The following is a 25077-nucleotide window of genomic DNA, read 5'->3' on the forward strand; positions in this document are numbered from 1 at the left end:
GTAGTTCTACAAAATGTATCTGCTCTGGCAGTATCTATTAACTGAAATTACAACTTCTGAATTTTAGATACAAAAGTAGCAAGGATGCTCTTTAGGACCATCATCCCCAAGTTCTTTAACAGAAAGGTCATCCAAAAAAGCCACCTCAAATCCCTCTCTTCACAACACAGGATACTTACTAAACTTCTATAAATGACAGTTTTCCTTCTAGAGGAATTATTTTCCACTGGAAAGAAATATAAAAAAATGCTAAAAATGGTTATTGATAGCTGCTATGATTATGAGTGACTTACGTATTTTTCTTCATATTTTCCAAACTTTTCCAAGTATTCTGTATTGAGCAAGTGTATGTTTGCCATCAGAAAAAAAGAACTTTTTATAGATGGAGGTAAGCAATTCTATTTTTCATTTCCTTCCCATCTCTAACATTTTAAACTAGAGAAGGGAAAGGAATCTTTGAGTGTTTGATTTACATTACCCAAATCAATTCAACTTCCTTAGCAATGGATGATATTTCTGTCTTCTTACAACTTAATACAAATACCTTAAAGATCAAGGTTAGAAGCATCATACCTTTTATAAAATCCAGGGTTGCAACTTTTGAGATCTGGTGATGAGTAGTGGGTTGTTTTCAATTTTTTATGTGCTGGACTGAATAATTTAGACTCAGGGCAGACTGCAGGTGATATGTTTACTTTGCTAGATAGTTGAGGTAGACGGTTTGTTCTCTCTTTGGAGGGGTGCTGTGTATCACTAAAACAAACATTAGTAGGAAGAGAGTTGGAAAATTCCCCCTCTGGTATCTGGCTTTGGCTTGTTTTTCTTTCCAAAGTACTGGATTTATTGCTAAAATCACTCAAGACAAGGGTTGTGGTTCCGAATGCAGTTTTTCTGTTGATTTTCACTTCTCTATCTGGTTTTCTGAAGCTATTACAAGGGAATTTCACTAAGTTGTTAAAGTCAATAAGATTTTCTTCACTCTTGAACACTGAATCTGAAAGAAGACAAATAATTCTGTAACATAAATATAACATACTGACTATTCAAAACATTTTTAACTAAAAAAATCAGTTCACTTTCTTACAGTGAACTAACATATAAAACTAGTATTATGAAATCAGCTTGAGCAGGTCAGAATTAATCTTCTTCTGGTTAGGAAATGAAATATTATTTCAAATGCAAAATTTCAATAACTTTTAAGACCCAGAGACGGGTTTAACCAAAGATTGGCATTTGCTTTATATTACACTTAAGCGTTTAAAGGTCATTCGGCTATCCATTTTGCTAATATTAGGCAATGTATTAAAGAAGTGATAATTAAGAGATGATACCCCATAAATCTTTAGGTCAGCAATCAGAGGCCTATTTCTAGACTCCTTGGGATGTGTCTGTGAATGTCAAGACAAAGTGAAAACCTTGTATTAACTAAGATGAATTATGAAGACTTATCATTTATTAAATACAATGTCTCAACAAAGTATCCTAGGATCTTGGATTCTGTATTATAGTATGTTCTATATTGTTGTTAAGATACATGTTTTTCATACTCAGAAAATTAGCAGAATTGTTAATGAGACGTGTAAAGGCACTTCAGAATGTTGAAATGCGAGTGTAAACTTGAAGATGGTGGTTTTCTGTGTGCTCCAGGGGGTAGAAATACGAGGTGCAGCCCCTTCTGCTGGCAGCAAAGCAGTGCAAGGGGTGGTGCCTGCCTTACTGGCCCAGGGAACAAAACACAGCATGACAGGAGCACAATGTAGGGGTTCATAAGTCAAGAATGAACTTTCTCATCTCTAATTGAAGAAAGAAAGAACGCTTTGAGAACACAATAGAAGCTGCAGCAATGAGATGGTTCCTAATCACAGGTTTCCTCAGAGGTTTTACATTCTCTAAACGCGTGAAATCGTGAGCTATAGAGAGTTATTCTGAAGGATTTCAATGAAATCAGTACAATTGTCTGGGTAAAGATTTTAATAACAAGGGGTAGAAAAGATAAAGAAGAGAAAAAAATCAGCATTTTTCTATTCCACCTGCAAAGATATTCTTACAGAAACCCTCCCTTTCAATTTATGACACACTTGGACTGAATAACAAACTCAAAAGTTGCTGAAATCTGCATAAAACAAAGCTTTATTGAATAATTCATTAGAAACAGAGAACAGATGTGATAATCTCTGTTTTTTGAGATACAAAGGCACATACTATTTTAGCCCAAGCATGTTTTCTCTCCTTGTTTTAAAAAAATATATATTCAACAGAATATTAGCATAGTTTACATAGAAAATCTGGCAATTCCTTTAAATCTTTAGGGAGAAAAAGCATTTAACTTAGTTATGGAATATCAAGATGGTACAAGACTTGGTATAATTAACCCTCTTAGGACATAACACACTCAAAATCAAAATTCAGTCTTACCCATAGGCCTTGAGGTCAAGCAAGCATCACATGCCTTAGAAGATGGCTTATTTATTAGTGTACATACTCCACACGTCCATTCTTCTTCAGATCTCCGAGCCACAGTGTCCATAAGATGGTCCACCTTGCTGGATATCCAACTGATTATAGTATTTCTAGCTGGTAAATTGCTACGAAATAATTTTAAAAATTAGTCATTAAGATTGTTATTATTGCCTTGTTCTTAGACATTCTAAGTTGAAAGCTATTATAGAATCATCAACATTCCAATGCTACCTGTTCATAATGGCTTACAAGTTACATCTGTATCTTAGAATAAAATGTTTTCACTTGAACCCTACTAAATGCTGTTAAAGTCAGAAGTAACAAATAAAAATTTTTATTTAGAGTTAAAGAATTGTGTTTTTTTTTTTTTTTTCATTTGTTTTTGGTTTTTTGCAATTTCTGGCTGGGGCTGGGTTTGAACCCACCAACTCCGGCATATGTGGCTGGCACCCTACCCTTTTGAGCCATAGGCGCCACCCAGAATTATGTTTTTTTAAACTAAAAAATTTAGCATAACTAGGAAGTATTGCTCAAATAACATGTTAAGCATTAAAAAATCTAAATTAAAATATCTTTATTCAACCAAATCAGACAGGGAGAAAAAGGAATTATACAGAAATTAGAGGACTGAAAAGAGAACTCTAGGCAATCTGGAATATCTCTGCAGTATCTGCTTAATACTATACCATATTATCAATTCATTGATCTGTACTGAGGAACAAAGATAATCTATTCTTGTGTTACTTCCCATCATGTAAAACTCTTTCCTGATAGATATGTAACTAACAGATTAGTAAGCAAACAATAAAACCAACCCTGATTTTTGGCCACAAATGCAAATCACAATTTTCCACCTGAAATTTACTTTTTTTTTTTGAGACAGAGTCTCACTCCATCACCCTGGGTATAGTGCCATGGCATCATAGCCCACAGCAACCTCAAACACTTGCGCTCAAGTGGTCCTCTTGCCTCAGCCTCCTAAGTAGCTACGACTATAAGGCACCCACCACCATACCTGGCTAGTTTTTCTGTTTTTAGTAGAGACAGGCAGGGTCTTGCTCTTGCTCAGGCTGGTCTCCAACTCCTGAGCTCAGGCAATCTACCTGCCTTGGACTCCCTGAGTGCTGGGATTACAGGTGTGAGACACCACACCTGGCCATCTAAAATTCTTCACTGATCATTTATTGTTGCACAAAGTGACTTTATAAAGCTCTGATATAGTCCTATTCTCCAATACCCACCCATAGGTTGCCCATCACATGGTTCAGCATCCACGGAAGGATCATGGATTCTTTTCATGATTCCAAACATGCATACTGAAAAAACCTCTTCCAGGTAAGGACCATGTGTCTGGCATTTCAGAACACAAGTTCTTTGACTTTCAAAGATAGGCGTCCTCAAACTACGGCCCGCAGGCCACATGCGGCCAGCCTAGGACATTTATCCAGCCCGCTGGGTGTTTTTGCCACCGCTGCCTGTCCTGCTTAGCAACCGACTTGTCCAGGGGCCTGCAGTCCGGCCCTCCAATGGTCTGAGGGGGCAGTGAACTGGCCTCCTGTTTAAAAAGTTTGAGGACCCCTGTTCAAAGATAACCTTGTCTTTTGCAACATTTTGTTCCTTACATAAAATTACACCAGTTTTTAAAATCAGGCATGTCAGGTAAAATAATAAATAGCATAAGAAAATCTGAAAGTCAGATACATCTCAATACAATTCTTAAATCTTTGTTTACCTAGACTTTTAATGGTACTCAATATTTCTTGTTCTTAGAGAATATCACACCTTCTACAGAATTTGTTATTTGACCTAATCCCTGACCTCGACTAACTCATTTTAAAGGCAACACAGTGCATTCATTCATAATTAAGTATAAGTTAAATGACCTTCTGACTTCACTACTTGTATTTTCTTTTGTCCTACAGGCTTTTCTAATCACAAGGGGATATTTATTGTTACATATAAAGACTTTGGAAGCATTTTTTCCCACTGCTGTATTTCTTAATCACCCACTACTAAATTTTTTCCAATCTCCTCCTGGGTATGTAACAGGAATCTTAAACTTGACATATTGCAGTAGGCCAAATTATGGCCTCCCAAAGATATTAGGCCATAATCCCAGGAACCCATAAATGTTACTTTGTAACGAAGGCCTTTGCAGATGTAAAGAAGATCTTGACAAAGGGTATCCTGGATTATACAAGTGGTCCCTTGTAAGAGAGGCAGAGACAGGAGTGATGCAGCCACACAGCAAGGAAGGCAGAAGCCACATAAACCACCAGAAGGGACTCTCCCTTTGAGTCTCCCAAGGGGGCACAGCCCGGCCAACACCTTAATCTTGGCCAAAGAAACTGATGTTGAATTTCTAGCATTTAGAATTTGAACAAATAAATTCATTACTTTAAGCTACCAGGATTGTGGTCATTTGTTCCAGCAGGGGCAAGAAACTGATAGAAATAAAATTCGTGATCCTCAGATCTGCAGCTCCACTGGCTTGTCTCGTCAGTAAAAGGCACAAGCATCACTCAGGAGATCGGGCCAAAACGTCTAAGTTGTGTGTAAGATGTTAGAGGCGAAAAGTGATTTTGTATTATAAGCAGCTGAGATGAGGAGGGGAGAAAGAAATAGAATAGACTGAATTTGAAACAACTGGAAATTGAGACGGGGAGAAATGAATTAGGGAACAGCTCCTATGTTAACTGTTAACTGGCAATTTTACTCAGAAACTATCCAGGTTACTGGGTAACTCGTGACTGGTCAACAATGTGTTAAAATACAAGTATTTCATGACTATTTAAAACCCTCTTAAGACTTCTGGTTCTACTCAGAATAAAAAGGAAACTTCTTTTATAACCAAGCAGGCTCTGCCTGCCCTCCAGTTCTGGCCAGGCAGAACATCTCCCTGCCCTTCATTCCTTCTGCTCTGGTCAGTCCCACAGGCCTTCTTATCTTTCCTGGAGCAAGTCAGAGGCTTCATGATTTCTGGGCTATTCTTTGAAAACTCTCTCCCACCCCCGGATCTTGACAAGTTATCAGATCTTTTCAACAATCTCCTCGGGGACTTATCTGCCCACTCTGTCAAGATGAGCCTCCCCTGTCACCGTGCCCCACTGTGGCCAATGCTCTGGGGAGCCCTGAGATTCAGCAATCAGTCACTGTCTGTCTGGCATCTTACGTGGATAGATAGGTTTTTCTTAAAAAATATTTTCCCACTGGAATATAGTATTCTATCAATATTCCATAAACATAAGTTTAATGTGCAAATTTTGCTCTTTCATACCTATTAAAACTTAGTAAAATTGACTTCTTGGCCAGGTGCAGTGGCTAATACCTGTAGTCCCAGCACTCTGGGAGGCCAAGGCAGGTGGATTGCCTGAGCTCAGGAGTTGGAGTCCAGCCTAAGTAAGAGCAAGACCCCGTCTCCACTAAAAATAGAAAAACCAGCTAGGCATGGTGGCGGGTGCCTAAAGTCCCAGCTACTCAAGAGGATGAGGGCAGGAGGATCACTTAAGTCCAGGAGTTTGATGTTGCTATGAGCTATGATGATGCCACAGCATTCTACCCAGAGTGACAGAGTCACTGCCTCAAAACAAACAAAAACTGCCTTCTTGAAAATCACCTACCTCAGTTAGCAAATAGAGTGGCATCCCTCAGCAGCCCCAGCCTCTCTTAACTCAACTGAATTTGACTATCTCAACCACTTCCTATCTTCATTCATTCCTATGGCATCATGGATCTCATGGGCACCTTTTCTTCTTTTGATCACCAAAGTTAAGGCAATAGTGGGATTCTCTCCTGGACATTCCTCCCTTTCCTCTGTGCATTCTCTCAGCAGTGCAAATACTGGCTAGTTCAACTGCCATCTCAGACTTCCTGCAGGTGGGGAGTGAGGCAGGGGAATGGAGGACAATGAGGTCTCCAAGGAATCTGTACTTCTCCATGGAGACAAGTTATTAGCATGGGAAGAAACTGATTGTTTTTTAAACTGAAAAAAAAAAAAAAAAAAAACCAACTACATGAATAAACAGTATTTAAAGGTTTGAATAAAAAGAACTTCCAAGCTGCTGCTCAAGTTCTATTTCCGTTGAGTCATCGGCTTATCTCACTTGGTCCACTTTGAATCTGCATTCTTGGGAGTACCTGAAAGCCCTTCAGAATGTAGCTCTTCTGCTAAAACCAGAAGGAACTTACTAAGGTGAGACTTGAGGCAAGCAGGAAGTGGCTTAAACTTGCCTTTCGTCCTCCTATTCATTCCACCTGTAGAGTCCAGGCAAGGTCAACTTCATGGGCTGCAGTCTCAAAGGGTCTGGTTCCTATAGCTTTTCCATTAATTAAGCTAATGAAATACTTATTCTGGCTACATGACCCGTAAACTAACATTTTAGTTTATAATAATTTGATCCGAATTTTTCACTGTAGTCAAAAGAATCCCTTTCTAATTTTGTTGTAAACATAGCAACAATGCAATCAAACTGTTTTCCCAGAACAAGTTTATCCTACCAAGCATAGCCCATCACAGGTTTTCTTATGTTTCTTTCCCAAGTGCCCTCCAAAGTCTGTGCCAGGTCATACACCTACTCTAAGGATTAGTGTGCAAACAGCACTGAATTCTTCCTGACTGGCAACCAGCTAACAGTACAGTTTCCAAACTAGATGGTCTTTAGAGACTGAATGTTTTCTTAAAGATTAAAAACACCCAAATGCACAAGGTATTCCCTCCGAGCCATTTCCTCTTCCAAGAAATCCTTGTCCTACTTCTTGTCTATGATGAATTCCTATTTCCTTCCACACTAAGCTCAAATATCACCTCTTTCAGAAAGCTTTCCTTGCCCTTCCCAGGCATATTTAAGTGTTTGCTTCTCTGTACTTCTACTGCCATTAGTATAAACATTCTCCTTTACAGTGCTTCTGTTGTGGAGAAGAAGAAATTATTTACTCATTTACTACCCACACCAGACGTTGTGCATGTTGGTGGGCCATGTTCTATTTTGTCTTATTCCCAAGACCTGGCAGGTAGTAAATCCTTATAAAGAAAGTAAACAATAAATTTTAAAAAGTTAATTTTAAAAAAATTAATAAAGAAATACCTCAAGTAGTTTCCCCTAAACGACACAATATTCACATGCATAAATGATGCTAGATTAGTATGTAATTAAGAGTGTGGCTCAATTAATGAAAACTGGAAAATTTGGGGAAACTTCACAAATGAGTTAAGTAAGTTTTTAGCAACTGAAGGAACATGAGGATTTAGCTCATGGCTCTTGAGCTTTTCTGACTTCTTTAGTTGACTGTAAAATGAGACAACTTAGTCAACAAAAAAGTGTTCAAATACTCATCAGAAAATAAATGGAATATATTAATCACAGAAAAATCTAAGAATAGAGCAAATAGAAGTGGTTTTCAAGCGTTTTTATTATGTAAACATTTATTTTGCACTGTATAATTGGTTTTCCAAACAAAGACTTCAGCTGGGTATCTACATATAAAACAGAATGAGATTAGGAGGGAGGAGAGCTTACAAGACCCAGAACACTGTCAGTATAACATAGTTTAAAATATGTTTAGATAATTAATTGTATATATTGCGTATACATCTAATTATATGTATCTATAATTGATGTATCTCTATAACCAGATTTTGCAAGGATTACTAGACATTGGCTCTAAACCTCAAACTTTTTAAACAGGAGGCCAGTTCACTGTCCCTCAGACCGTTGCAGGGCTGGACTGTGGGCCCCAAGACGAGTTGGCTGCTAAGCAGGACAGGCAGCGGTGGCAAAATCACCTGGCGGGCTGGATAAATGTCCTAGACGGGCTGCATGTGGCCCGCTGGCTGTAGTTTGAGGACGCTTGCTCTAAACTGACAATTCCAGGAGATCCAACATATCACTGTGGTCCACCAGACAGGTCAAGCAATGAATGGCATTTTAGCTTAAGTCCATCTACACGGGGGCCCCAAACCTCTCCTGTGGTCATTTCCCCAGTTCCAGAATATATAATTAATTGGAAGAGACATACTCAGTGGCTAAAAGAATATTATTTCTAAGTAAAGCAAAAACTTTTGGACACTTGGTTTTTTTCCAATCACTGATACCTCCTGGTACTTACTTTACAAACTAGAATAAAGCTAAAGGCTAGGTATGATCTAGAGATTTCCTACTAGGATTCAGAAGTGGCTCATAAATCATCATTGACCCCTTCTGGTCTTTTGATGATGTTACTCTTTGCATTCAAGCATTTAGACACTTTTGAATTATGTTTTCTCATGAATAGCCTAATGGTTCTTCAATTTTATTCTCTGATTATAAAATCTAGCCTTATAGTTAAATGATTGGGGCAAATGGTATCTCTTTAAATCGGCTATCTTACCAAATGTCAACATGTTGAGGATTTTCTTTCTGACACTGAGGACAGAAATATGTCATTCTGTTGTTCTCTCCGAAGCGACACACAGTTATTTTGCAGTGGCACTGACCACAATTAGGACGCTTATAAACCTTATAATGTTTAGAGATAGCAGATCCTGCTTTATGGCACTAAAAAAAAGAAATAAAATTAAAAAACAAATTATGTTTTCTATCTATAAAATGGTGTCGCTGAAGAGCCAAATTCTTCACAGTTATTTCTGAAAATGATCTACTAAAAATTTACATATGTTTGCACATATGTCCATATGATCTTTTCCTTCATCTGAGAAAAGGGTATTGACAAGATTCAGTAATATCTGTCAAAGATTTATGTGAAATAATTAAATCATTATTTTATAACTTATTAGTATTCAAAACTGTTCTTTGCATAGCTTTACCCTCTTATCTCAGTGAGATATTAAATAAAGTCCTATATTTTAAAATGTCCTTTATCCTTTAAAGGTTTTTCTTTAATTAAAGGTAATTATGTGGTTATAAGAAAAAGCACAGATTAGCTTTTAATCTGATTATTTTCAGAACATTGAAGCTGCTCACTCAGTTTTACCAGTCCAAAGGCTTATTTCTAGGGGACAACATTTAACAAGAGCATCTTCTTTGTCGACCTGAAGGACAATTTTTTAACTTTAGAGATTCACTAAAAAGATAAATAAAATAAAATAAAATAAAAATTCAAATACTATCCTAGTAAAGAACATGTCCCATTTGGGTATAAGTTCTGTTTTCAAAACATATTTTGATATTTTCTGTTAATTTTATTCTAAATAAATATTCACAAACATTTAATGCTTCTACAAAGGAAATATTTTGGACTTCCATCAGCATTGTAAAAATTCAAAAACCCAGAAAAATGGCTCACCATGTATGAACTGAAAATCACACAGCTTATATTAAATTACAGAAAGCATTGCAATACCCAATTTAATCTGTGCAGAAAATGATCAGTTTTCTACAGTCACCTATGTTTGGAAAATGTGAGCATACATCATTTAAAAATAGCCATAGTTACTCAAGGCAAAACTATAAAGCAAGAGGTCCGTGAACACTTTAGGCCAATTAATGAAGAATGCTAACATCTCTTGACTTTCTGAACATAGTAAAAACAAGAATTTTGAATGCAGAAAATGGACGGCGGGCTAAAAACCGGAAATATTTATGATACTTCAAAAGATGAAACGTATGTATTGAACTCTATATAAGCATATAGTATACAACTTTTAAAATTTACAAGTTAGCAAGTACTTACTTCATTCCTAAAACTCTCTTTGTGGTAGACAGAACAGTATTATCCTATTTTACAGATGAACTAAACTTAAATAGTTATCTAAGTAATCTAAACCACATAAATAGGAAGTGGGAAAGCCTGAGTGAACTAAGATCTATTTGTTTTGAAGTATTATTATAGGCCTGTGTCTCTAGACTTTCTATAATTTGTATGTCCAAACACAGAACAAGAATGTGTAAAATGCTAACATTGCTGCTCTTCAACTTAGTATAAAGATAATTTAATATGATTGTAATAAAACACGTTTTAACTGACCCGTGACCTAGAATTTCAAGATGTTAATTATACCCACAAAACGTCACTCTCTTTATTGTATCTCCAGACACTTACCACTAGGTGGCTACATCCAGCTTTAACATTTTTGGTGCAATTAAAAGAGAAACCACTAATATTTTACACAGTTGAAAAATTTGCTCTTACCCTGTAAAAGAGAATGCTGAAATCACGTACCATTTTCACAAGGTGATGGGTCTGTTCATCTGTTAACTGACAAGCCTTAAAATGAAAAAACCGAGTATAGTCACATACACAAAATATGTGTTAATTGACTTTACCTTACCAGTAAGGCTTTTAGTCAACAGCAGGCTATTAGTAGTTAAATTTTTAGAGAGTCAAAAGTTGCCTGTAGATTTTTAACTGTGCAGGTCCCCAGCCCCTGAGCCATTCAAGGGTCAACTATATATGCATATCTTCCAGAACTCTATTTCTCATATACGTAACTTTTAATGGCTAATGCTAAAACCACCATTCCTACTTATACATTTTAACTGTAAATTCAAATAGTTATTGAATATTTGTTCTGTATTAAACATTTTCAAAGTCCCAGAATTGTCCATGAGGCACCTTGTGAAGTCTTGCTGGATTTGAAAAAAATTAAAAAGAAAAACATAAAACAGAATGAAAGAAGAGAGAGAGAAAAATAGGCACAGGAGTAGAAAACTATCAAGTTCACTCTCAGGCCTTAAAGAGACACGAATTTATATACAAGCATTAATATCAAAGTGCTTATTAATACATGGAAAAACTCAGAAGCAGAAGTTACTAAAGAATTTTTTGGTGAGCAAGGCTAGCATAAATCTCAGTGTTACCACTGTAGAATTAATTATTATTTCGCACATGTTCTTTCAATGGTAATTTCGGAAGAAATCCTGTCTAGTGTCTTAGCCTTGTTGTATGTGAGTGAATATGTATATGTACAGTTGACTCTCGGACAACATGGGTTTGAACTGCCTGGGTCCACTTAGACGTGGAATTTTTTTAGTCAAACAGGATTGAAAATACAATATTCCCAGGATATAAAACCTGCTTACATAGAGGGCCAATTTTTTGTACATGGGGGTTCTGCAGGATTGACTGTGCATCATACATAATAATACCTGGGTTCTTTTTTCAAAAAAATTTTCCATAAAGGTCTAAATGATTTTAGAAAGCTCATTTCTGTTAAAATTCTGTTTCATTATGTCCATACAGAACTATCTAATTTAAGCTATCATTAATTTGTTTCTTGTAAAACTTAATTGCTACTGGTTTATGTTTTCCAAAACTATGTAGAAGTATCAACACAAAGTACAGAGGTATCTTTGGATTTATGTAAGAAAATAATTTAGTCAACAGTTAATTATTATGTAAAAATAATTTAGCTAATAATAACAGATCTAGATAAAAGACTTAATGAGACTTAATGCAGAGTTCTTACCTAGAAACTAAAATACACATTCTACCTGGGTTTGGATTCTAACTCTGACATTCTCAGAATCTTGCCCTATTAATTACCATCATTCTCCTTCTGTAATTTTAACCTCTCCTGCTCTACCAGTTTTTTTTTTTCTTTTGTTGCAACATATAAATAGATTCAGGTCTTTCCTGCTGAAGAAGGAAAAAATCCACCACAACAAACCCATTCCTTAACTTGGTATCCCCCATAGCAGTCTGATCTTCACTCCAATCTAAGCTATTTGAACAAGAACTCTCAATTCTGTTTCACAGATTTCTCATTCCTCAGTCCCTCCTACCTGACTTCTATTCTCATCATTCTACTCATACAGCATTTCCACATGTTACCAACAGCTGTAAATAAGAACGTATAAGTGTGTATAGAATGTGTATTTAGCATATATTTGATAGAGAAAAAGGAAGCAGTGAGTTTAGTTCATTCACACATTGTAAAAATACCTTTTAATGGCTACCACACGCCAGACACTGTATTTGTAAGTTTGGATATGTCAGTGAATATGTGAATAAAGTGAATAAAGTCCCCTTGTGGACTTTAGAGATTGCATTCTAGCAGGAGGGGATAGATTTTAAACCTGCAGTCCCCAACTTTTTGGTGAATATGTGAATAAAGTGAATATGTGAATAAAGTGAATAAAGTCCCCTTGTGGACTTTAGAGATTGCATTCTAGCAGGAGGGGATAGATTTTAAACCTGCAGTCCCCAACTTTTTGGTAGTAAGGACTGGTTTCATGGAAGATAATTTTTCCATGGATAGGGAGGCAGGAGGTGGAGCTCAGGCTGTGAGTGATGTGAGAGATGGGGAGTGGTTGTAAACACAGATGAAGCTTCACTCCCTCCTATGCCACTCACCTGCTGCAGTGCACTCTGGTTCACAATAGGCTATGGACTGAACCGTTTTGGCACCAGGGACCAGTTTCATGGAAGACAATTTTCCACTGACAAGGGAGGGGAGCTGGGAAAGTAAAAGGACAAGAGGTAGGCTTCAGGTGGTGATGCTGTGTGGCAGGCTTCTTAACAGGCCACGTCCATGGCCTGGGGGTTGGAGACTGCAGTTTTAAACACTAAATCTAACAAGTAAATATTATATCTAAAGGTGATAAATGGTATGGAGAAAATAAAAAGCAAAGCAAGTTAGGTTAGACTGGGGATGTGAGGTGTGGAGAGGAAGGAGGGGATGTACAAGGCAATTTTAAACACGGCGATCAGAGATGGTGAGCTGAGAAGTGAACATGAGACAAAGATGGGAAGAAAGACATCTCAAGCCTGAGAAGACGGTGTTACTATGACTCAGATTTAAGTGCTCACACTGGTCCCTTCACAGTACTGAAAAATAGAGACATAATTTTAAAAAACACTTATAACCTACTTTAACAGCTGGGTGGAGACCACTGTCAAAGAGAGCTTCATTTCTGATGATGTTCCCTACCCCAGGCAACACTTTCTGATCCATTAACACATCACATAGCATGCGACCTTTCTGCTTTTTAACTTCACTTTCTGCTCTTGAAAAACTAAATTTAGGTGAACATACATCTACTTCTCCCATCATTCTTATTCTCTGTTGGCTCTCCATTGAGTTTCTGTAGAAAGAAATATAAAACACATTAATCATAAGTCTGGTTACAATTTCACAAAGTATCACTTAAAATGAGTTTTGGTATAAATATCAACACTTTATGTTAATCAGGGCATAAGAGTTATATAGGCAAACAATGAAAACCTTAACAAATTATATTTTTGAAGCTTCCTTTAAAATGGGTTTTCATTCATTCATTTATTTATTATGATTAATACATATGACATCCCAAAACAAGCTCTGAGGTTTTGCAGCTGGAGCACCTTTGTTTTATTTTTTACCTTAGTTCTACCGATGAGTCAAAGAAACAAATCAAATCTTTAGAAAGCTGTATTTCAAAAACAGGAGAAATTCCATTTCTGTTTTTATACTCAAGTGGATTAATCATGATTGAGCCTTTCATTCCAAAATGAATCCTGAAACAAAATCAAACCCTTTTTTTGAGCAGCAGAAAGTATAAAATACATCAGATTTTTTTTCTTTTTACTTCATTTTTTGGGTTTTAAGTAAACAAATGTTAATCAGGATAGGCACCTTTAATGGGAAAGAAATGGTAGTGATACAATTCTGTATTTTTGTTACGGCTTTGTATCCTTACAAAGCTACCATCAGTTTTTCAACTCACAAATAAAATAACTTCTCAGGGAAATAATAAAGCCTCAACACTAAGCCAAATAAAACACACCCTTGCTCTTCTTTTCTTGTCAGATGAAGTATCTTTTATTCACAGAACCAGCTAGCATTTCTTGGCCTTTTCTCAGATTCAAAGACTTGGGATCTGATAAGGCTAAATTTAAATTGCCTATAGTTTGTGTTTTTATAAATTCTACAATGCCACTAACATTGACATTCCTTATTTCTAGTCACAATAGATTGAAAATGTTTGTCTACTGCACAATAACATCTACAGTTTCATATATTCTTTACTTCAAAAAATTGCTGGAACAATTTTTTGCACAATCTTATATATCAAAAAAAAATTAAAAAGAAAAAAGAGGGAGAGAGAGAGTAAGTTAAAATGCTATTGTCTTCAATTCTTTTTGTTTTCTTTTACCTTTATGTCTGTTGGAAAGAGGAGATTTATAAATATTTACAGTTAACTTTAAAGCCACAATGTAGTGATGAAAAATTTATAACCTTTCAGATTTTATAGAATTGATTAGCATGTCCCGTAAAAAAAAAAAAAAAAAAAAGGTTCTGTGAGACCACTGATGATGATCAAAAATGATTCTCAAAATGAAATGTACTGTGTCCGGCCTTTCAAATCCTTCTCCTTATAGTTTTGTTGAGTTAATAAATATGGCTCTTTTGGCAGCAAATGTTACTGCTCTATGCTTCTAATCTCAAAGCACCATGTTATAGTATCACACAAGGTTAACCAGTATAACTTCAAAAATGTGGGTTTTAAACTCTGTGTGCCCTACTATCAATCACAAATGCATTTTACATGCCCCATGGTGCTGGACAGGAAAAATGTGTGCCTGTAAGTACTCCATAATTTAGCTCATGGAGGTCCAACCCCGGTGAAAGGGATACAACTGTCATGCCTAGAAGCCATTACATCTAAAATCTTTTCAGCTGCATGGCTCATAGAGTGGATTCTAAATCACTTTCTATAATGAAATCACATCTACATCAAAACTCTCAAAGGTTAAGACTCAATTGAAATGCAGGACTAGCCCCAATAAGAATTCTACATCAAATAAGTATATGCCTTTGTCATATAATACATTTATTCAATTTAGAGAAAAATGTTCACAAAATAACTGGTTATTTCATTTTTTGTTTCTACTAAATAGCTAAGTATTATAATTGAGCTCTAATTAATCTTGAATTGCCAAAAATATATCATTGCCATGAAAATTTTTGAGAGCCACTGTAAACATTTATTGTTGTAATAACTGACATACTGAATTTTATAGACCAAGAAATAGGTCCATGTTATAAGACAGTCAGGAAAGAGATCTCAACTGTTTCACTTGCTGTTCAAGATTCCTTCTAACTAATTTAGAAAAATATTATTAGATCCTTATTTCTACCTCTATCCTCCTCAAGGTCCTTCTACCCTTAATCTAAAAAGTTACCTGAGACCATTTACTCTGCATAACTTAAGTCTGCTTGCAACCACACCTGCCTGGTCCAAGGTGGTCCAGCCTGGACTGGTCTATTCCTTCCTCAGATCCCAGGCTTTTCATAAATTGGATCCATTAATGTCCAAGCTAAATTCATTGGATCTCCTGATGAGTCCTGATGAACAATTAGGATGCAGAGTGATCAGTTTCTACTTACTATTAAGAGATTTAATATAAAAGCTGTTTATGGAAATGCTTCCCAACATGGGCCTAGAGAAGCTAAGGGTGTCCTGTCTGCAGAGACCATAGCAGATTTCAGTGAGGAGCAGACTCAAGAAATGAAGGCAGTCTATGCATCTAGTTCTCTTGGAAGCCCACCTGTATCATCTCCAGGTTTCATTAGACATCCCATTATTCTATAACAGTTTTTGAACTTGCTGGAGTTGGGCTTTCTGTCATTTGTGACCAAAGTTCCAATGTAAAAATAACACCCAAGCTAAAAACTTAATTGTGATATGAAAATAGTTAAGAAATTGCTTTCTAAAAGAAATGAATAAATTAGTCCTGATCTTATTATAAACATCAGCCACATTCTTCCAGGCTATCATTATTATTACTATTTTTTGTTTTTTTTTTTTTTTGAGACAGAGTCTCACTTAGTCAACCTGGGTTGAGTGCCATAGCTCATAGTCACAGCAACCTCAAACTCTTGGGCTAAAGTGATTCTCTTGCCTTAGCCTCCACCACAACGCCCAGCTATTTTTAAAGACAGGTCTCACTCTTGCTCAGGCTGTTCTCAAACTCCTGAGCTCAGGCAATCTGCCTGCCTCGGCCTCTCAGAGTGTGAGCCACTGCACCTGGCCCATTTTCCAGGCTGTCATTCTCAGACTAACCTGAACACCTTGAGGAAGCACACACAGCCGTGACAAAACAGGTTCAGGTCACAGGCTGTTAGAGGTTTATGTCAATGACACCACATACTGCACATAAGACAACTGCTTACGAAAATCAGCAAGTGATCAAAGTGTCCTAAGGGTAACAAAGAGTAGAAAATAGCTAAATATAATAATTGTAAAATCTCTTGAAATTCAGAAAAAGAGGATGTAAAGATACGGTTTTGCTAAAAAAGGAAGCAGGAAGTTCTACTTCTAGTTAGGCTACAGAAGAGTACTGAAAGTGAACACAGCTCTCACCCTAACAAGGAGGGGAAAATCACACTATTTACAAAATCCTACATTTCCTTAAGCTAAGGTGACCAGATTTTAACATTGGTAAAGCAGGACACCAGTGACCAAGGCAGGGGGTGGTTCTTAATTAAAAATTTGGTCTACATGAAGCAACAAAAATTTTCATAGAACGCAAAAACAGTATTGTAATGTATTTTTTTAATTTCAACATAAGTACAATTTACAAATCTAATACATTAAAAAATTATGTATAGTATTATTTTATTCTTTGGCATATTTCTCATTTGAGTGAATTTTTTTTAGTAGATTGCTGTCATTGTTTAAAAGGTCATGAAATTTTTCACAAGAATTTATTAAATTAAATTTCACACGTAAAATGGCTTTCAAAGTCTCAACACTTAATTGTGATTCTTCTGATGTCCACACTTTATTTACCTTAGAAAAAACACATTCAGTCGCAGCATTAGTTTCTGGTAAGGACAGCACGTATCCCACAATTTTTAGTGCATTATTGTATGGAACATGGTTTGTTTCAAAATGATGAAATATTTCTAACCATTTGTTCTCTATTGTGATTTTTGCTGATGCCCAAGAGTTAACCTTTTCCTTATCAATATATTTTTTTAATAATGATACCTTGTAAGTCGTAAGTGTCACTTTCAAGGTCAGCGCTAGACTTTTTGCTGCCACTATAAAATATAAATAAATTCATGAAATAAAAAAATAAATTACTTACCTAAATTATCTGAATAGCTGATTTGTTGACATCATTTGTTTAACTAGCACTAGCACGCAGTATGATGTATATCGTTTGAGATAGTTACAAAATGTTTTGTAGTTGCCAATGCCAAAAACTGCCATTGTTCATTAAGTCCAAATAATGGTGATGGAATTCTAACAACTGAGCAACAATGTGAACTTTGATAATCAGTTCTCAGCAATTATTTATTATTAAAGTTTAACATTATAAAATCAACAAAAATAATATAAAACTCATATCCTGGTGAAATAGCCACATGGCAGCCCAAAACCGTCTATTACCTTCCCATTCTCCCTCGATTCCCTAGCTTGTCATGCATTCTTTCCAAAAATCGAGACTTTTTAAAAATGCTGCGGGACGTGGGACAAATTGTTAAAAATCGGGACTGTCCCGCCAAAAGCAGGACGTCTGGTCACCTTACACAGGTGAGCTAAATTCCAAAAAGTAATAAGCCCCTCCAAGGAAAGGGAAGTCAAAATGTTTCACCTTTGACAGGGCACAAGAGGAAGAGAAGTCTACCATAAAAATAGGTAAAAACAGCCAGGCATGGTGGCTCACACCTGTAACCCTGGCACTCTGGAAGGCTGAGGCAGGTGGACAGCTTGAGCTCACAGTTTGAGACCAGCCTGAGCAAAAAAGCAAAAGCAAGACCTCACCTCTACTAAAAATAGAAAAACTGAGGCAAGAGGTTTGCTTGAGTACAAGAGTTGGAGGTTACTAGGAGCTATGATGTCATGGCACTCTACCCAGGATGACAGCTTGAGAAAAAAATAGGCAAAAACAGCTAAAGTTTTCAACAAACTTTTAAATACTGAACTTGAGCTAACAATTTAGAATCCCTGGAGCCCCAGACATGAGGAAAGTATACACTTGTGAATGTCCACCAGTTACCTGCAGACAAGAAAGATGTGAGTCATGGTAGGTGACCAAAAAAGCAGCCCTTGGTGGCATGACATGTGACTGTAAGAAACACTGCTTGCTTTTTTAACACTTCTCTCATGTAGACAGAAACCTTAAAGTCTTAAGCTTCTCTAGCTGAGGGAGAGGCAGAGACAGAAGTCATCTGTCCTTGATGGAGGAATAGGAAACCTCCTCTGCTCAAACAATTTGTCTTACACCAAACAGCAAGCACAAGCAGTCTGCTATGGGGGGTGAGCAGGAAACCCTTCTGGCATCAAGCCCAGGCAAGTTGCACTGCTGCTGAGGGTAAGGTAGAAGTAAAATCCCTAGGGCTGAGGCAGAAAATCAGCTTTGGTCCAGAATCCTGCAATGATATGAAAAGAAATCTCTATCACTGGAAACTCTCTGACCCAAGAGCATCTACAGATGCAGGCCAGAGTTTGGCTCCACAGGAAGGAGAGGGACAGTAACCCTGAGAAAGCTGCAACCCTGAGGTCCATGTGCACAAGGCCTGCCCAAGATGCAGACTGGTCCAGAAAGTACAAGGACCTCCCACTATCCCTATCAGGAGCCTCTAACTGAACAACAAGCACCAGGGTCTCCTATGGGGGAGGGGCAAGATGAAGAGACCAACTCAAGGACCTGACTGTGCAGGTGTACCCCAGAGTATCTGGGGCTCCCTGGATTCTAACCTGTCACACTAAAAAGTAGGCGTGGAGTGGGAACTTGGAGAAACCACTTACAACCACACTAGGTATAAAGTAGCAGCAGGAGCAGCCAGAATTTTGACATAGTGCATATGAACAAAATCCAAACCAAAATAAATTATTGGATAGACTCACTCAATCCCCTAAACTAATGACCCAATAGGAGAGGCACTGCCATTTCTGGGCTGAAATATTATTTAGCTCAGGCTCTTCTATACATGATACCTGTGACTTAGCTCGTTCTTCTACACATGATGTCTAGAAGTATAAAAAAAAAAAAAAAAGACACCTCCACCAGTATCAAGAGAAAAAGGATTTAACAGAGCCAGACCCAAAGCTGTCTCACATATTGAAATTGAGCAGGTAATTCTAAATTAATTTTAATATTAATTATTGATCAATTTTATTATATATTAGTTATTAATATACTAATAATTAACATATGAAAAGATTTCGTACAAAGGCATGAAAAGGTAGGATTATTTTAGCAAAGAAATAAAAAAACAAGATGATGTCAGAGATAAGAAATTTCTTCAATGGGCAGATAAGTAGACTGCTACTCATTGCAGAGGAAAGAACAGGTGAACTTGAATATTGATTAATAGAAATTATCTAAACTTAAAAAAAAGAGAGAAAAGTAAAAAAATGAGAGTGTTCCTTGAATATACCTAGTTTTCCTTCTTGAACAGTTAACTATGAACTTGATTTCTTTAAAACATAGATGATAACTCAGATTATTTACTTTTTCTAGATAATGTTTTCCAAGTGTGTCTATTTGCATTAGTTGCTATTCATTGACGTAAGTTTGTTATACAACATTCCATTTTTACTCAACTATTGAATTAGATGAAATTGAAATAATGACTTCAATTTTACTCTTTTTTTCAAGTAATGACTTAACAGTAATGTTTTCCTATCATTCCTGATGGTATTGTGTCTTCTCTCTCTTTCTTTGTTAGTTGATATAGAGTTGCACTGTCTAATATGGCAGCTACTAGCCATATGTGGCAACAGAGAACCTGAAGTGTGATTATTGGTTCAAATTACTATATAACTGTACATGTAAAACACACAGGAGATTTTAAAGACTACTTATAAAAAAAATGCTTCATATCTCATCAATAATTGTTTATTTTATTTTATTTTTTGAGGCAGTCTCAAGCTGTCACCCTGGGTAGAGTGCCGTTGTGTCACACCTCACAGCAACCTCAAACTCTTGGATTTAAGCAATTCTCTTGCCTCAGCCTCCCAAGTAGCTGGGTCTACAGGAGCCCGCCACAATGCCCCAGCTCCAGCATATGTGGCTGGCCCCCAAGCCTCTGAGCTACAGGTGCTAAACCAATAATTGCTTACAATCACGTTGAAATATTTTATATAGGTTAATAAAATATATGATTAAAACTGATTTTTAACTATTTCTTTTTGCTTCTGTTCATGTGGTAACTGGAAAATTTTAAATTATATTAATATTCGTATCTCCCATATTTATATTGAACAGCATTGAGCTAAAAGGTTATCATTTTAATACTTCTTTTAAAAACTAGCTTTTGGGAGTAGAGACTGTGGCTCAAAGGAGTAGGGCACCAGCCCCATATGCTGGAAGTGGCAGGTTCAAACTCAGCTCTGGCCAAAAAAACCCCCCAAAAAACCCTAGCTTTTGGTTTCATTCATTTTATTATGCTTTTGAAAGAACTAATTATTCATGCTTCACTGACTTTTTGTTCCCTATTATTTTAACTTTTCAATTACATTGATTTCTGTTCTTTATTAGCTTCTGTCTGATTTGGGTTTAATTTGCTCTTATTTTTCTAGTTTTTTAAGTGAAAGCTTAGATCTTAGAAAGAATTTCATTCACTTCTAATAAACATTTAATGATATAGCATTCATTAAAGCACTATTTTAGCTTTGTTGTACAAATTTTGATATGGTGTTTTCATTTTCATACGATTCAAAATATGGTCTAGTTTCCTTTGTGATTGATTCAACACATAAGTTTAGAAGTACACTAATTTCTAAATATTTAAGATTCTTCTAAATATCTCTTATTGATTTCTAGTTTAATTCTATTGTAGTCAGAGAATATTTATTAATGATACCAATATTTTAACTCTGTGGTTCAGAATATGGCCAGTCTTGCTGAGTGTTCCATGTCCACTTGAAAAGCACGTGTTTTGGGGTAGAATGTTCCCTATGTGTCAATTAGGTCAAGGTGGTTGGTAGTATTGCTCAGATCTTATATCCTTACTGATTTTTGACCATTTGTTCTATCAGATACCTAGAGAAAAGTGCTGAATTATCCAATAATATTTACTGGTTTGTCTCTTTCCCCTTTCCATTCTATCAACTCTTGTTTTATGTATTTTGAACAAGAGTATAGGCAGTTCCCAAGTTATAAACATCCAGCTTAAGTATAACTCGCACTTACTAATGGAGGCTATTACAGTAAGTCCCTGAGTTACAGATGTCTGAGTGACATACAACTTGCACCTGAGAATGGTGGCTATTACAAGTAATAGGTAAATGTTCCTGTTCCAACTTATATACAAATCCAACTTAAGAACAAACCTATAGAACTTATCTTGTTTGTAACTCAAGGACTGCCTATGTATTTTTTTAATGAATTGACCTCTTTATTATAATTTTATGTCCTTTATGCTCAGAAATATTCCTTGACCTGAAACATACTTGGTCTGCTATTACTCTAGCTACTCTAGCTCTTTTGGGGATTAGTGTCTCCACAGTATTTCTGTGTCCACCCTTTTATTAATAACTTTAACCTATTAGTTGCCTTTATATTTCAAGTGATTTTCTTGTAGCCACCTTAAAGTTGGGTCTTGCTTTTTTATTCAATTAATTTCTACCTATTAATTGGGAAAAACTATTTGCATTTAATGTGGTAATTCATATGCTTTGATTTAAATATATTACTACTTGTTTCCTATTTTCTTTGTTCTTTTTTCCTCTCTTAATGCCTTCTTTTGTACTGAGTTTTTATAATTCCATTACCAGATTACTTACAATTTTTGAAAATTATTTTAGTAGCTGTTCTAGGGTTTACAATATACATCTCTAACTTATCACAGTGTAACTTCAAATGACATATAACATGTATGTTGGAACAATTTTGAAGTAGTGTATTTGAAGTAGTATATTTCCATTTCCTCATTGTGCTATTGTTGTAATAAATATGCTTCATTTCTGCATAGTTATAAAAGCCCACTATATATATGGTTACTATGTTTGCTTTAAAGCTATTAGAGTGAAAAATGGGGGGAAATGCTAAACAGTGAGTGCTGTGGTTTGGTTTGGGCATGATTTGTTCGTCCCCATCAAAACAGACTGAAATTTGATCTCCATTGTTAGAGGTGAGTCCTACTGGAGATGTGTGGGCCCTGGGAGCAGATCCTTCATAAATAGCTCAGTGCCGTCTTCCTGGCAGTGAGTTCTTACTCTGGCAAGAGTGGATCAGTTCTCAGGGGAATAGATTAGTTTCCACTAGAGATCCAATTTCAACATGTTTTGCCTCTACTGGCAATGTTTGCATCCAAAGTCAATAATGATTTGGTGACAGGACTGAGAATTATTGCTTTATTATTTCTCACTTTGTTCTAATGAGTATTTGTTACATTTATAACAAAAAAAAAAAAGATTTTTGTCTCATTTCAGTTGAAGAGCTACTCTACAGTTCAGAAGTAGTACAGGTATTAATCATGTAACACTACAAACAGAAATGTATTTCAAATAACCTTAGTATTCTATGGCACTATCACAAGCACTTAGCTACCTCATTTGGTAAGTAACAAATAATCACTCTAATTTGTATCTTTTTGAAGTGTGAATTTTTACATAGCAGATTCTTTTATAGAAGGCCACGCTTGTGCTATACTTTCATAAACAAATTAATCCCGGAAGATTCATGGTCTGCCCTGGAATGCACATGCATTATGATAAAAATCTGTGAGCAATTTTGATTCCAAAAAGTTGGGTATTAAGGAAAAACTGTAAGCAATCTTTCAGCATGTTTCCTGCTCCATGGTCTCTAGAATGTAGACAAGCCTGGTGGGTAGGAAACCAAAGTCAGAAATGAAGACTACATTTCTATCTCAGGTTCAGAAACCTATACATTCCTTTGACAGACTCATCCATTCTCCCTAAGCTTAAACCACAGGTTAGGAATGCATTTTGTGTCCTTAATGTTATGTTGTAAAAGGGGATACAGCTAATTTTAGGTTGCTGAGTTCAGATTCCAATACTTGATCTCCCACTGACCTTGAATTTATTATGTCAGATAGTTGTTAAGGCTGCAAGAAATTCAAAGGAAGCAAGCCACCTCGTGCTCCTTACCTATCCACTGAGATATGTACTATCCAGGGATGGTACTAGTTCACCTAGTTTGAAGAAATGATTTGTCTTGTTTAGAACTTCATGGAACACTTACTAACAGTCCTAAGCTGAGAAATGACTCCCCCATTATCAGTCTGGTGGAGAACACTTGAGAAAAATTCACCTCTCATCCTACTGAAATAAATCTGCACCTAACATGAAAGAATCGGTAACATATCAATGTTTGTAACTATTGTGCAGAGATTCTATTACTACTCTGTCCACAACTATGAGCTCTCAACCACAATATCTACTACAGCAGTACCACAGGAGCCAGTGGGCATATGCTGATGTTATCAATTCCAGACTAAGGAAAATCATTTAGTGACAATGTTGTGCAAGGACAGCAGCTACTGACAATGAAGAGAGAGTATCTCAAAGGAAAAGCAATCACACAAACCTGAAACACACCTGAAGTACTCTAAGTAGAAAAGCAATAAACAACAATCATATAGTCATATCATCTTTGTGACTATTATTCACCTTCAGTTAAAACCATGGGGTCCAGAAATAGTTCTTTCTTTTAGAAAGGTGACAACTGTCGCTGTTAAAGAAATTCTAGGCAGAGTAACAAGATGGTAGCTGAGTAACAGCTTCCTTGCAACTGGGCACGGTGAGACTGGGGAGAGAAGGGTCCAGGCATATCTGGCTGGTGGGATCTGCCCAGAAACATCCCTTTGGGGACACAGGGAGTTAGCAAGAGACTTCTGGACCCCATGAGGAAGACAAAAGCAGTGGAGAACAGGCAAGTGGGTACGTGTGCTCGTTGGGTCTAATCCCGTCAGCAGCGGTAAGTACAGCAGCAACGAGACTGCAAACTGGAAAGGCCTTACCTGTGAGCTGTTTTGGGTTTTTTTGGACTTGGCACTTAGTTGAACTATCTTGGGAGAACTTGGGCAAGAATGTGGAGGACTTTAAGCATTGTCTAGGGTCCCAGACTGAGCCGCTGAGCTGGATGGAGCTAATAGTGTTCGCTTGTGGGCCGCACAGAGCCACTGTGGGAGAACAGCCCCAGCAACCTCTGCCCTCAGGGTCACAGAGCAAGGATTCGGCAGAAGAACTTGGGTGAGTAATCTAGTGACTTAGCAGCCTAAAGCTGGGGACTGAGATGCCTTACAGCCTTGGCCCTCAGGGGCATAGAATGAGACCAGTTTTGGCACACTGGGTAAGTGGACAGCCACTTCAAGAGTGATCCCAGCGACAAGTGCTTTCCTCGGAAAGCTTCTGCTTAGCCAAGGTTAGCAGTTTAATAAAGTGCCTTTTAAGTGGGCTGAGGTGAGATTTAGGCTCTATACCCTGCTGGGGTTTGAGAAATCAGCAGAGGCCCCTGGTCTCCATCTCATACCGCTGTATAGTATTGTGATTAACATCTCATACCCCAGAAGATCACTTGCTGCCCAGACAATATTCAGCAAGATACATGTGCTGCCTTTTTTTTTTTAATTTCAACATTTTCCTTCTAAGTTTTTCTTTCTTTTCTTTCTTCATTTATGTAGTTTAAATATAATTTTCCATTGTTGCCTTCTTTAACAATTAGAACTTCATTTTTGCTAGTGTTTCTACAATATTATTTGGTTTCCCACCCCCCCCC

General features: G+C 36.7%; 1 protein-coding gene across 1 annotated transcript in view; it reads right to left on the bottom strand.

Annotated features, from left to right (window-relative positions):
* Nucleotides 1-25077, bottom strand: part of NEIL3 (nei like DNA glycosylase 3) — a 54384-nt gene that overhangs the window by 6126 nt on the left and 23181 nt on the right. Inside the window, exons 4-9 of the mRNA XM_003792798.2 lie at nucleotides 13759-13893; nucleotides 13268-13481; nucleotides 10588-10662; nucleotides 8827-8993; nucleotides 2416-2585; nucleotides 574-994 (exon numbers count right to left, since the gene is read on the bottom strand). Of these exons, the coding sequence (XP_003792846.2) occupies nucleotides 574-994; nucleotides 2416-2585; nucleotides 8827-8993; nucleotides 10588-10662; nucleotides 13268-13481; nucleotides 13759-13893 (1182 nt within the window). The remainder of the gene's footprint in view (nucleotides 1-573; nucleotides 995-2415; nucleotides 2586-8826; nucleotides 8994-10587; nucleotides 10663-13267; nucleotides 13482-13758; nucleotides 13894-25077) is intronic.

This window comes from Otolemur garnettii, unplaced genomic scaffold, assembly GCF_000181295.1.
Source record: "Otolemur garnettii isolate 467f Iridium unplaced genomic scaffold, OtoGar3 scaffold00061, whole genome shotgun sequence".
Lineage (NCBI taxonomy): Eukaryota > Metazoa > Chordata > Mammalia > Primates > Galagidae > Otolemur > Otolemur garnettii.